This window comes from Colletotrichum scovillei (genome assembly GCF_011075155.1).
Source record: "Colletotrichum scovillei strain TJNH1 chromosome Unknown Contig00003, whole genome shotgun sequence".
Lineage (NCBI taxonomy): Eukaryota > Fungi > Ascomycota > Sordariomycetes > Glomerellales > Glomerellaceae > Colletotrichum > Colletotrichum scovillei.
In genome coordinates, this window is record NW_023336261.1 from 2,838,919 (window position 1) to 2,853,495 (window position 14,577).

Genomic DNA, 14,577 nt, shown 5'->3' on the forward strand with positions numbered 1-14,577 from the left:
GTGTAATTATTATGTGGTGCAGACTCCCGAAATGAGCATACCTATACCTTAGTGTGGGGGGAAAGGGAATGAGCGGCTTTCCGATAGATAGCATTCGACAGTAGCTCCGTTTAGATACTCAGTAAACACTGCGGACTTATTGGATAAGAAAGCTGAAAGTGTGGCATCTCGAATGGAGCTGCTGCGGTGTGCTGCCGGCAGTGCAAAGACAAGAGAAACGGAGCCTCTAAACCTCCATCACACCTCAGCCGAGTAAAGGTTAAAGATGGTGTATCTTGGTACATGCGCCGACGAGTGTCTGCATGAGGCAAGGCCTTGTATCTGTACGGGAGCTGGTGGTATGGGATGGATTGAGGCTTCACAATGGACCCCGTTCAACAGGGACTCAAGAGGCTCCGCCGAGTTTCGCTTATGCCGGCCGCCATGAGATCAGATGGAAGTTGAACTGGGAACCTGCCAAAGAAGGTAGGCGACGCTTGAGGGCGTCTATTTGCGGTCCAAGGACAGGGAGAGAGAGCGGGAGAATGAGGATGCGTACTCGGGTTGCGTGGTGCAGGCGGGAATGGCGTTTGGTTGGCCGGAGCCAACGGTCATCGCCAATTCCCCACGAGATCGAGGGGCAGCTCCAGGGGTCCGAATCAATGCCCCTCCTTTTCTTGAACCAGACCGCAGCTGCGCGCAGAGATAGGTAGAGACACAGAACAGCCCGTGATTGTGTGTACACTCGACCGTCGCACTGCTCGTCATGAGCCGCCAACAGCACCAGCACAGACCATCACAACCCTCATGTACACTAAGTCAGGGATGAAGTCAAGGTTGAAGTCGACAGTCGAGAAGTCAACTGGTTCGAGCAATCCCAGCTTCCTGCTCTAATACGTACTGGGAATAGCGTCATTCCTTCTCTGCCTTCCTAGTGGGACAAGGCCCGTTGACCACCCCGGTCGTTCTCCAGTCGTGCGTCTCGGAGAATCCACTCTTTGCAGTCTTTCTCGCATAAAACAAAAAAAGGTGTGCGAGCCTGCAGGAAAAAGAGAATTTTCGCGACGGAGCGGTGAGCGAGCAATCGGCGTATCGCCTCCCTGTAGCCTCTCTTGCCCCCCTGATGAGACGACAAATGTGCATTCCTCGCCTCCCAGAAGCGGCTGCATCTTCAAATCATGTGCCTCAACTCTACTGTCACGTATTAGCGGTTGAGTTCCAGCTCTCGGCGAGCTCGGTAAGGACCGTAAGGTAGACGGCGCATTCTTGGAGGATCTTCAGGGTTCAAGCAGCCTTGTTTTTTGCACCCTAGATCTGAATCGAACCTTGCTGCGAGAGTAGCGCCATTGTTCATACCCGTATCCGTAGTACGGTAATAGCGGAATTCCCATCTTTTGCATCTGGAAGACGAGAACAGAAGTGAGGGTCCGGATCCGTGGTCACCAATCTTGGCGTACAAACAAACGTCAGACTTCAGGTGAAGTCGTGGATCCTGCTGCAGCTTATACAAATGAGCTTTGCTAGTGTAAATAGCAAAGTTGCAGTAGTGCTGTGGCTGGCGTGAACGACACCTCAGGCGTAGTGTAGCTGTGTGATGCTATGCTCCTCCGCCCATCCGTCCAGAGTTTCCTGGCGAAAGGCAGGCCACTGCTTCCCGGCTTGTATGAAGAACCAGTCAACAACCAAGGCAAGCCAGTCTTCCCTAGCTGAGTAGCGGGGGGTTTGGTTCGTCGGGATCCCCTTTGCAATCGACACGTCAAGTTTCCAAGCCGCAAGATTCGGTCACTTATGGAACCTCTTCGGTAGCCCAGGTCCGGTGAGATCGACGGCTGTTCGGCAGTCCACCGCTCAACGGTGAGTATCAAAAGAACGACTCACGGTGTCAAACGTGAATCGCACAGCTGGACGATCTCTCTTGGCTGGCGAGTCAGCGGTCCTCCCGCCCCCTAGTCCCCAGATTCACAGACTGTCCAGCCTCGCATGTCCGGCCCATCATTGGTGGGCGGCTCCGTTGCACCATGGATGGGCTCACATGCTCGCAGCGGCGCCGCTCATCCCTAGTCCATTAGCGACGCTCCCTTGGCATCGGAACCTGTCCAAACTTCCAAGGCATCTGCGAATTCGGTGGTTGGCCGTCGTGGTTCATTCTTCTCGGCTCGGACTCAACGACATAGTATCACGGCTTCGTCCACGATCAAAGGCGATTTCTCCCCGTCTCCAGGCCTAGACTCTCGGATAAGACCACGCACCCCGATTAGGATGCAGAGGAAAACATCTGAATGTCAAATGATTTTGACGCCTGCAGGTCAAAAGTCGCGAACCTCGTAGGCGGCCTGGTTCGGTCTGGCCCATGTTTCACTGATATGGACATACCAACGTCGAATGAGGAAACAGCATCTGCCCTCCATCATGTCTTTTAGGCCCGAGGTGGTGCTGTAGTGTAGTCTGGTAGTGCACCACCTGCATCCTCCCACCGCCCTTCTCAGTGCAGCGAACCACACCAAACAAGAGCCATCCCTGAGACCGAGCCTCAAGTGCCTGATGATCGCTTCTCTCGTGCCTGGGTCAGCGCAGACGCCAGAATATCAGTAGTCGTCTGAGATATGGGACTGACTCGCTTTACAGCGATTGCGCCGCCTTTCCGGCCTCGCCCTTACTCCGGTACCAGGTCTCAGATATCTAAGACCGCCAGACGAACCGCCGTTCGTGGCGGCAGGAAAAGGGTTGGGTAATGAGCTTCAACGACTAGCTATCAGTGCGGGTGGCTCGGAGGACGTCGCGGCACCGTCCAGCCACGCCCACATGATGAATGTTCTGGTTCATTACCACTCCCGCGCGGGGCACATGGCACTGAGGCTGACCCCGCCAGACGAAGACACCTGAGAATGCGACGGGGCAAAGGTTCAATGTGATCAAAAAAGGTGTTCAGCGTTGCAACCAATACGCGAGACACGGAAGAACAGTCGCATTGTCCATCCTTTGCCCGTTCCTCGTTTGCCTCATTCTAGGACATTCCGATGAACAGCGGAGAAGCGGTGAAGAGCAGCAGCGACATGAAGGCGCAAAGAAATGTGTTGCAAAGTGTGAGAGATTCGTCGCGCATGGTGGTAGTCTACGGAGTGAAAATGAGGGGCTGCGCGGCATCGCATCGAGCGAGTGGTAGGGCAGGGGAAGCGGACAGATTGGCGATTGGCGGTTGGAGGTAGGCGAGGTTCAATGGGTACTCCTCGCCATCAATCCACCCATTGTACGTGCAGGAAGAGCAAGTTGAGGGTGTAGTGTAGTGTGTATCCCGCGTACACCAAAGTTGGCATGTATCGTCTACCTCTGAGCGACAGATGTAGCGTGCACACACACTTCCGCCGCTGCAAGCACCCGCGCAAGAGGGTCGGCCGTGCACTCCGCCGGCTGACCGACATTGTTGCGACGTTCCCGGTCGTGAAAGTCTCAGACGGTATCCGTAGCGCCGCCGTACGATTCCTCCGTTGAGGCTGTCGTGAATCTGAATGGAAAAATGCAGCTATTCGCAAAATGAGGCTGCTTGACGATGGAGTCCCCGTTCCTGAATCCACAATGATGAATGCCGAGCGGGTGCGGTTATGTAACAGCGCGTCAGCATCCCAGCTCATGGGAGAGAGTCTAGAGAGCGCGCATAGGTAGCGACCAACTGTCGACCTGCGACGTGAAAGAGCATGCGTCATGACAGAGTTGAAGCATAGCATCGGGGCCGTGGACGTGGGACGATGGAAAAGAGGCCCGGCGTATGGAGTGAAAGAGAGGGCCCGGAGACGACATGGGTTGTTGGTTGGTAGAGTGGACGATGTGGTGCTGCACGTCGGTGCACGATGATATTTCACGCGCGTCTGCCACGATGTAAATGTCCCACGGGGACTGCGGGCGTGGTCTCCTCTGGCCGGTTTACCCTCTCTGTCTTGCCCGCGCCTGCGCATTGGACGGAGGGGAACAGCATGATGGTGGTGAAGATTGAGCCAGGTGTGTCCCCGAAGCGGAATAGACCGCTGGCACCGGGGGATGCCATCCACAATTCGGCGTCTTCCCTTTTACACTAGATTGGTAGCCAGGCGGAAGAAAAGAAGGGTGAAGTGGGGGTGAGGTTGTGAAGAATGGCCGTGGGAGGGATCGGCTGGTGGAGGGTCGTTGGCCGTCTGCAGGGATGAAGGGCGGAGGGTCAGAGGCAGGATGACATGCCCTCGCATCGACGACGAGGTCTGTTGCGAAGTTGCGCTGTGGTGCTTTCGCTGCGTTCCCAATCAGGTGGCATCGCGGTCCCTCGAGCTGGTGGAGTTATGACATAATTGCTGCTCCGTTTCCGCCCAGGATGCAGCTACAAACCTTGCTCGGATTGGCTCCGTGTCGGCGGAACGCGTTCTTTGACAACTCGGGCCCCATCTTCATCCTGCTTGATTCAATTCTCTGGTATGTGATATGTGCTGGAAGAAAATGTGCGTTGCCGACCTGTTGCATGCATGTAGCAAAAAAGGTGGGAGGAAACAAGGTGATGTGCAATTTGGCCGAGGAGGGAAAGGTAAAGATCTTCTTCGCTATGTTTCGGTACAAGTGACGACGGCACATGGAAGGAAGCAAAGGGATGGTGCCAATGGTCTAATTGGACCATGAAGCGGAGAGGGGCACCTGGAGATTTGGAGGATGATAATGGGAATGCGTGCACGCGCAACAAAAGTATGGGTACCGCACCAAGATCGACGAGCGGAAACCAGCGGGACGAGTCTGTAACTGGTTGACTGGCATGGGGGGAAAGAGCATCTGTACACAGCAGTGTAGGTACTTCTGTAGATGATCATTGTGACTTCCATTTGGCGCGGCGCTCGGAGACAGATGGCAGGTTCGACAGAAGCATGTTGGATTGAGGTACGTGTAGTAAGGTACCTTGGGAAAGGGCACCTGCCTTGAGTCGCAGTACGGAGGACCCAAGGTAAGGTACCTTAACTGAGGGACGTTTATATTGCAAGAGACATGGATAAACTTGGAGTTGAAGAGGTATCTAGGTAGGCACGAACGACCGACCCCACTTCCTGACTCTGTGGGAGTTCCTTCATACTTTGGTCCCTTCCCATGCCAACCTGAAGGGATGGTCGAGACTCAAGAGACACTGAAGAAGAAGAGAAGAATAACTCTATATACTATCGATGACTGCAAGGTAGGGTAGATAATGTCCCAAAGAGCTGTGTCCAGGCTTATACCCAGAATATCTGCACGGTTGGGTAATCAAGATGAGAAGGTAGATTGATTACCACGCCTCGGTGCGGATAAACGGTATTGAGCGCAGGGCACATGTCATGTCGTTGGAGAAAAGGCTGGGTTGTCCGTTCGTTCTCGAAATAGTAGCGCGGATCTCTTTGGCTCCAGAGTCGGGTCCGAAGGGTTCGCGCGCCGAGTGTGAGGAGGACTTGGCTCAGAGAGAAAACGTGCGCCATTGCAAGTACCTATTTACTCTAAGTGAAAAAACGTGGTGGTTGGTGTTGTTTGGCAGCACTTTAGTTTCTTCATTTGGATTTATCATCAACGTGCTTTTACCCAAGTTGCCTAGTCAGAGTCGAAGCAATGTGCTATTTTAGTCCGGTCAAAGTCTCGTTTGAGGCGCAAAACATGTTCTATCTGAGTTGGGTATCGGCATGGACAAACGTTCCATCCAGAACATGTTTCTCAGCCCTTTAGAACCTTGGTCCTATTACCCCAGGTTTTTTAATTCTGGTTTTGGGTAAGGTGTCGATTCTTCAGCCCAGTTTCTAAAAACGTAGTGGCAAACATTCAATTTAACCCTTGGAAACTGGAGAAACGGTTAGAGGGATGATCTGGGGGAAGACGGAAACCAGAAGGTTAAAGTTGCTTCGACGTTGCCTCAGCGTCGTAACGGTCCAGCTATTTCGATACACTGTACTGCTTATTCTCACTAATGATCGGTATTCACTAAGGTGGCCCTTGGTATTCCCGCAGTACGAATCAACAACGTACCTAAGGATAGATGAGGCTCATATATCTGATGTCGAGTTACAGGCAGCCATAGTGGCGAAGAGACAGAGTCATGGATTCGGACTGATTAAGGGACCACCTTTTTCTTCTTTCGGGTGGTGATAGCAGCCGTTGAATATCGCTATATCATTGTGGAGGAGATGCAGCCGCGAAGAAGGAACGCCTTTCTGTGCTGGCCCGATATTCCATGGCTTCCCTGTTGCGTTCTGCTCCTCAAGAGGTGGAGGCACCTACTCCGTAAAGTACCGGTACTACGACAGGCAAAATTCATAGTCCAAGACGCTAAGTCTGACGAGCGCAGTGCACGGACATAGTAACAATCCTAGCCAGTGAGATTTGTTTGCGCATCAGAGTGAGATGCATCTTTTGCCCATTGCTCAAGAGAGGAAGGCGCCACCCACCTTGTCGTGCTTGTACCCGTACAAAGTACCCTCCACACTTCCACTCAAGAAGACGATGGAGGGTCCTCGAGTGGGGTGGCTTGCAGGGTGCCATATTGCCCGGGATCCCTTAGCGCACGACATGGGATGACCGTGCTGGGGGCTTCCAGTGGGCCGCCAGGCGAAACAGGCGATGAAAAGACGAGATTGACCTCTCCGCCACGATCCAGTGTCGCCGTGACCATCCATGCGCTTCATTGGATCTCTTGAGCCGCTGCAATCTTACTATGCTTTTCTTTTGCAGTCGCCAACTCGAGCTATTGAATCGTCCTTCATGGCAATATCAACTACCATACCGATTATATGCCTTGATGGTGCTGGTGCCCATGTCGTCTCCAGGCTAAAACTACCGAGTACGAAGTATTGTTCCATAGCAATGGTATGGTATAAACACCCCGCGACGTTACCTTATGCATTCGCCAAAAGTAATGCCGCATCGCAACTTCGCAACCCTCGCGCCGCGTCTTGTCGCGTCAAACATTGACGATAACGAAACACCTCAAAGGCAGATATATTGACACGGCATCAAGCTGCAGCAGATCTCATTGCCAACGTGGACCTTATCCGTCAGACAACAATGGCGTAATCAGTCTGTTTTGCAACGGGCAACGGCATTATAGTTTAATGTCCTTTGCATGACGAGTCGGTCATGTTCGCTGGAATGCGTTATCAACGGCCCGTGGTCTTGCTAGGCTTGGCTTCTCCTGGCAGATGGCAGCCGCCTTCAGACGACCCCGCGGAGACAACAGCCTGATAAGAAGCGCAGGCGATTGTCACTACGCCATACAGCACAAATTGACGAGTTGGACGGGGAACCCGTCAACAAAAACAACCACCTTCCATGGTGTAAACAAAAGAATACCATGGCAATTGGCGGTTGGACCGACTTTGGAGATCCTTGATGCTAGTTCGCATGAACAAAATGAGGTGGAAATGCGCACCAGCCGGACCCGAGGCCGGCAAGTTGGGGAAGCGAATTGGCTCCTGCTCTAGAGGTTGGAGGCGCAATGCTCACACTCGTCCGGCCATCCCAATGCGCTGGATCCGGATGGGGTCGCGATGATGTGATTGTCTCGTGTGCCAGGAATGCGACTGCTAGAGAGCCCCGATACTCTTTGTGCTTGTTGATCGTGATGAACGCCTTTGACGAATTCCAGAGGTGCGGACATACCGAGGAAGACTCGAATAAGACTCGCCGGTTCATGGTGGAGACATGGCCGACGATTTGATATTATTCGGGGCAGAGACATACCACGCCTTTTTCTTTACTTCGTGCTACCTGTACTACCCGTACTGACGAGGTGCTGCTCGTCGCTTGTTACACGTTTGGGGCCAAGCGCAAGCCCCAGCCGCAAGCCAGGATCACTTCGTCGGTGGACCCCTCCTTACACACCCCAGACGAGCTCCGAAATCTCGGCGACAAACGGGCGAGAGGTCTGGAGTGGGCTTGTATAGAGTACGAAGCACCATTGGACAGTTTCTTTGCCTCGCGCCCGTCAGCCGTCAGTCTCACTTTGGCCGGTGACCGACAGACTGCAGCGAACAATCGTGTCTATTCGCAGGTGTTCCATTCCGGCTGAGGGCAACGGGTGTCATCTGACCGTCGCTGCCGCACGCCCGCCCGTTGGTCGCCCGGTAACCGATGGCGAGACAAGCAACGGAGAAGATGGTGTCGGAGGCGCAAGACGATGGATGTTTTGACTGTTTTGATGTGTGCTGCCACGGAGAATTAAAAGAAGGGAAAAGAGAAGGAAGGGCGACTTGGAAAAAAACAAGGGTACCTACTACGGAGCCACTACTCAGGCTTGTCAGGGCCGGGCAGAGGTGGGAGATGATGGAGCGACCGTGCGCCGGACAGCTCGACGGATTGGACGCCTAATGTAGCTATCTGTCTGGAGCTGAGCAGTATCTGCGATACTAGATACGGGACACACGTGCATGTCATCTTAGGTTGTCGTAAGTCGTGGGAGAAAATCGCGTACGGATAGCACACAGTACGGAACAAGGCATGTAAAAAATAGGGGACGAGGAGAACGGGGCTCGTCGGGGGGTCGGGCGGCGTGGAGACGGCGGTATTGGTGACGGAGTCGCAACAGACCGGTTCGAGTCGTAGCCGTGGTCGAGGAGGATATGATGAAGTTCCGGGGGTGTGGGTTGGTTGCACTGGAAGAAGCATCGGCAAGGTGCCAAAGGCACGGCGACCGGAGGAGTCCAGGACGAAGAGAAAGAGAGCGAGAGAGACAGAAAGAAAAAAAAAAAAAAGAACATGGGCCAGAATTCACACGAAATCAGTCTGTCGACTGAGGTGCAACTGCACCCTGTCGCCGCATGCTGCGCTTGCGATGCACGTCTTAAAACTGAAGGTGCAAGTCAAACAGACGTGCAGCGCAGCAGGCAGTCGCGGCGGCAGGGAAAGAATGTGATGAGCAGAGTTTAGAGACAAACAGAAACACACGGAGGCATCGACTTGCAGGCCGGGCTGCACGTCTCTGCAGGTCTGCTCTGCAAGATGCAAGATGCAACGAGCGAGAGAGAGAATGGAGGAAGAGAGTCAGAATCGAGTATTCGGAAATGGTATTAGCTAAGCCAGGTTGCAATTATCATCTGTGGTGCGAGGCAGGCGTGAACACTGCGTGATTACTGCGTGAGGTAGGTAAGGTAGGCTGAGGATAGACAGGAGGCAGGTGCAGGCATCGTGAGTTCCTCTTGTTTCCTGCCTCACCTGCCACGCCAATGGTTGAGTTGAGTGAGACGAGGAAGGAGGAGGGATCGAAAAAAAAAAATGGCAGTTGCAGTTGCAGTCGAAATGGAAATGGCGCTCCAGCTTGTACCGGGTACTTTGGTCTGCTTTGAGTGAATGACCCGCCGCCACAAATCAGGGATAACCCCAGCTTCCAATCACTCCCACCCTGTCACCTTCTCATCCAGTCTCTGCCTCTGGCGAGCGTTTCCCTCTCATCGTCCACCACCATCCACAACCAACCGTCGTCTTCTTGACCCAGCTCTCTCACTCCATGTTGCTCGCTGCTGCCGCTGGCGAACCCTCCCTGGCGCCTCCTGTGGCAGGGTGCGGACTGCAGGGTCGACTAAGAGAGAAAATGAGCGGTGCTAAGTTGAACATGGGCGTTCTCGGGTGCTGGGGGGATGGGATGCTAAGGTAAAGAAAAGCAGTCGTACTCCGTAGTCTTGGACGATCAGGGTGTCCTTGGAGTCTGTGGGTTTTCTATCTCCTCCATGTTCAGATACTTGCAATGGCATGTTGCTGGATCATGGATGCTCCAGTCTCCAGTTTCCAGTATCTGTATCCACCTTTGAAAAGTGGGAGACTGAGATGGGGCCTCGAGTCCCTTGTCGATATTCGAACCAGCATGTCCTGGTCAAGGGTCACCCGTCAGGGAAGGCTGGCCGCTGGTCCTCTGTTCGCTCCATCTGGTGGATTGAGGGTGTGGGTGCGGGTGGGTTGATTCGACGGTGGGCTGTCTGAGTACGTACCAGCTCACTGGACATCCATGTACACTACCTATACCTTGTACCTAGACCTACCAGGTATCTAGGTATCCAAGGCCCAGAGGGAAGGAAAGAGAGAGAGAGAAGAGCGTGGGTGTGTACCTCCTCTCGTACCGCCTACCGCTCTAACCCGCGCACCACACCTCTCGGTTCTCTCACTCTCTCCCACTCCCACCGATACCTGTTACCTCCCCTCCTAGCACCGCTACCACCACCACCACCATCAGCGGCCTGGGTTGGCGACCATTTGTTATTATTAAACCCGGACCCCGTCCGACCACCCCCCTTCCATCTAAGAAAGACCCTCCTCGGTTTCCCTCACACTCCTTTCTCTGTGTCGTGCAGAGTTGTCGTGAGGAGTTTGGAAATAGCTTCCTCGACCTCGAATCACCATTCCGAATACCCTCAACCTCCTCCTTATCCTCCCGACCCGACTTCGACTCTCCTCTGTCTTCGTACGAGGAGCCCTCCGAAATCTACACCCCGAGAAAAGAGAGCCACTGTCCCCGGTGAGCTATCTCTATCTCGCTTCACGCCAGAAACACCAAGGAGGAAAAAACTGTGAGTACCCTCTGTTTGGCCACCCTTCAGGAGAACAACAACACCAGGAAACCAGTACCATGGTTCTTGACCACTGCCTTTTGCCTCTTGCCCAGCTTGTTGCCTCGTTTTTGTGACTCCTCACTACACTGCCTGCTTATCTTGCCGCTTCGTTGGAGGAGAGGAAACGAGAAGGGGAAATCTCTGCCTCGCACACTGCACTTTGCATCCTGCACCACTCACTCACTTGCTTTGCTGTTGGCTGTCATCTTCACTGTCTGCCTATGTTTGCCTTTGCCTGTATCATCTGTCACTCACCACCGTCGGCCGCCCCGTGTTTTCGAGAGTTGGCAACACCACTTCACATTCCCCTCGTTGTCCTCGGCGTCTTGTACTTCCCCCCTCAAATTCCAGCGTTGTGAGACAAAACCGCTCCTGCAGCATCTGCAACGGGGATACATCGCTCGTGGTCCCTCTCACGAGCCTCCTCACTTTTTCCGACTGTGTTGCCTGCGCAGAGTGTCGCAACGGCGCTTCTTGTTCTCCTCGACTTCTCACTCCGAATTTCCCACCCTCACCTGCCTGAAAAGCACTCAGCCACGCATCAACGACATACTAACCCTCCTCGTACAGCCTGCGGTGAAACCGGTCACGACTGGCCTTCATCGTCCGACCTACCAGCGATATCTGGTTCTATAGAAGAACGATACCTTCTACGACCATATTAGGCGCCGATACTCGCCGTTTCCCTCCTTTTCAACCCCCAAGATACCCATACCCTGTACTCCGTCTGCCCCTGATGCGTCCTTGATCATGGATTCGGAAGACGGGGAGTTGTTCATAAAGGTACGCTACTATGGAAGAGCCATGTTCTCATGTCTTTGCCGCCTGGTCTGATGTGCTGCTTGTACTAACATTGTCGTCTACAGCAACTGGCCAGCTTTGTGCGCACGCACGAAAAGGCTCTCGCCAACGCCTTGCAATTCCGAAGACAGGCTGCCTCTCGCCATGGCTCCTCTCAGAGCGTCAGCTCCATTCCCACGCCTCAATCACCGGTCGTTCCCGAGAGACCCTCGACTTCGGCCTCAACTTCGAGCGGACTCGCGTCCGCTCTTTCCCTCGGTTCTCTAAACTTCACCTCGCACACTGTCAAGTCGGCGAAGCTAGCTTTGACGCCGCACCATCTGTTTTACCTACTATCTCGATTCGAAGAACTCGCCATTCCCGTTGGTCCCATGAAGATTCGTCTCGAGAACCTACACGATAGCTCAACATCCGCCAACTATGTCTCCTTTTTGAGCAACACCCAAAGATCCCGAAGCCGCGGCTCCGATGTTGGTTCTATCCATTCCGTATCTAGCGTTCGAAGCGTCATGTCAGGCATGTCGGCACTTTGGACGAGTTTTGGCATCGGCGCGAGCATTTCGGCCGCCCGAACCGAGCGGCAGAAGGCGGCCACACAGGCCGACCTGAAATACCTCTACTCGGCCTTCACCAAAATCCCTTGCCTTCGCCTTGCCCCCGACTGGCGCGCCCGGCTGATTCGCGGCTACGAGGAGTTCCCATTCGACTCAGCAGTACCGCTTTATGTCTTCAAGAATGTCCAGGCCCTCGAGGTGAACAGCATCGACTTCCGACAATTCTTTGGGTGGGACCGCATGGCCGAGCAGCTGAGATCGCTGACGCTGAAGCGCGCTGGTGTTGAGGACCCTGCGGATATCCTGATTGACATTGTGCTTGACGATATGGACAAGCGACGGAGAAGGACGTCGAAGCAACAATCATCGCCCACTACCCCTTGGCCCGCAAGTTCCAGCCCTCGCAGAAGTCCCACCATTCCTCACGCTGAACTTCACAAGTCACCCTCAATGCCGGGCTCACCAGACCCGCGCAATTCGATTGGTGACCTGGGCATTGGTTCTCTAAGCACACAAGACCATGCTGTGGATGATGTTCACGGTGAAGGCAGACGGCCATCTCTGGCTCGGGCGGAAACGTTCGAAGCCATGTCGCCTCCAAAGGGATCTAGACCGCGTAGCAATTCACCTACTCGCCCAGTCAGCTCCCGCAACCCCTCCCACATGAGAGGAGGTCACAAGGTTCGTCGCTCCGGCTCTGGCAGCTCGCATTCGAGTCTTTCGGACTCGTGGCACCACAGCCGCGCCAACAGCTCCTCGAATCTTTTGAGCATGGGTGTTCTTCCAGCATCAAAGTGGCGGTTCTTGAAGCACCTCAGTCTGGCCGACAACTCCATGACCTCCATCCCTGCCACCAGCTTGGTTCCCCTCGCAAACACCCTTCACTCCCTGGACTTGTCATCCAATCTGTTCACTCAGATCCCCGACAGTCTGGCTACCCTTACCGCACTTCGCGCACTTAACCTCTCACACTGCATGATCGATGGGCTCCACTCCCTGACGCGCAATCCCCTCCCGGCCATCTCGGCTCTTAACCTCCGCGCCAACCGCCTGCAATCCATCGCCGGCATTGAGAAGCTCTATCCTCTTGAGCGATTGGACCTTCGCGACAACCGTCTGTCAGACCCCATGGAGCTGGCCAGACTCACTGGAATCCCTGACATCCGGGAGATCTGGGTTGAGGGCAACCCCTTCACCCGCACCCACAAGGATTACCGTATCACAATCTTCAACCTCTTCCGCAAGACCCCGGGCTACACCGAGGACGTTGTCATTGACAACTGCGGTCCCACGTATTCGGAGAGGAGATACTTGGTTGAGCGTACTCCGGTGCCCGCCGCCGTGCCGGTCGTGAAGCCCGCTCCCGCCGACATCCCGGCTGTTGACGTCAGCAAGCCAGCCATCATCTACGACATCCCCAAGGAGCCCTCAGTTCTCCGCAAGGAGCGTCCAGTCCCCAAAGCTGTTACCAGCGAGGTGAACACTAGCTCTACTCGCCGCCGTAAAACACCAAAGAGACGGATAGTAGACCTTTCTACCACGGATGCCTCTGTGACGGTGACTCCTGGTATCGTGCCGTCACCCCCTTCGGACGTCAAGGTGCTCGCCTCCGATGCCACAGCCACCGCAGTCGGTTCAGACACCAACAACTACCGTATTTCGCAGGCTCCTGAGATTCCTCCACTTCCCTCTGCCATTCTGGCCGACAATCGAAAGGCCAACTCCCAACCTGAAGTTCCCCGCATAGACACTAGCGTGGTTCCCGAACTTCCCCCCATCTACACAACCCGCGATGCTCCGCCAGACTCCCAGGACTGGGATGTCAGCGGGGAAATGTACCGCCGTAAGATCGAGGCATTGCGGGACAAGGTTGGGAATGGCTACCTCAGTGTGCTCAGTGAGGAGGGCTGGGATCCCTCTCGCCCGCCAACATACTTGGTGCCAGACTTCAGCCCAGCCTCGACAGTTCGTCCCAGTCCTACTACCCCTCGGACTAACTCCCATCACCACCCCGCGGCCATTCATAGTGGCCGCACCCTTGGCTAAAGGAAAAAAAAAACTTGCCCTTTCTACATGATACCCTTCATGATACCCCCACCCCCCTCTTGAGGTTCGATTCTATTGTTGGGCTGCTTTCTTGACTTCTCCTTCTGCAGCATTGCACATGGCATTGCCACGAGCATGGACGTTGGCTTCACCTCCAACCATTGTGTTATTCGTCATTTTTCCCCAGCATGGTAGAGCATAGCGTACAAGGCGTTTTGGTTTTGGCGGTCGACTGGTTTCAGTCTCCGCATTTGTCTCTTGATACTGATTGCACCGCCTGAGGTGGTAGAAGGCCACAGTAGATCTTGTCGCTTTCCCGTCTGTTTGGTTTCTTGGCGCGACCTCAACACAGAGGTCTCTCTCGGGCATCACGGGGATGGGAGGGATAAAAAGCGAGTGACATTGGGCGCGAAGGCATCTTCTTTCTTCTTCTCTTCTTAAGACTTGTTTACCTTTCATATTGCAGGCTTCAATTTGGCGTTGGCGGAAACACATGTCGAGTGGCTTTAGTCATTTCTGGTTTCATGGGGCACGAAAAAAATCCCGCATGAGTTGCATTGTGTGTTTGGTTATGGTAGATGAATACTTGTCCATAAGACAAGCTGGTGGATGGCTTCTAATACATGATGAAACGC

At 54.2% G+C, this 14,577-nt stretch overlaps 1 protein-coding gene across 1 annotated transcript; it reads left to right on the plus strand.

The window, feature by feature from the left end:
• The first annotated feature begins 10,070 nt into the window (after positions 1–10,070).
• Positions 10,071–14,577, plus strand: HER10_EVM0005867 (leucine rich repeat domain-containing protein). The gene is made up of 2 exons (XM_035475470.1): positions 10,071–11,324; positions 11,408–14,577. The coding sequence occupies exons 1-2, from the start codon at positions 11,292–11,294 to the stop codon at positions 13,940–13,942; spliced, it is 2,568 nt and encodes an 855-aa protein (XP_035336074.1). The 5' UTR covers positions 10,071–11,291; the 3' UTR covers positions 13,943–14,577.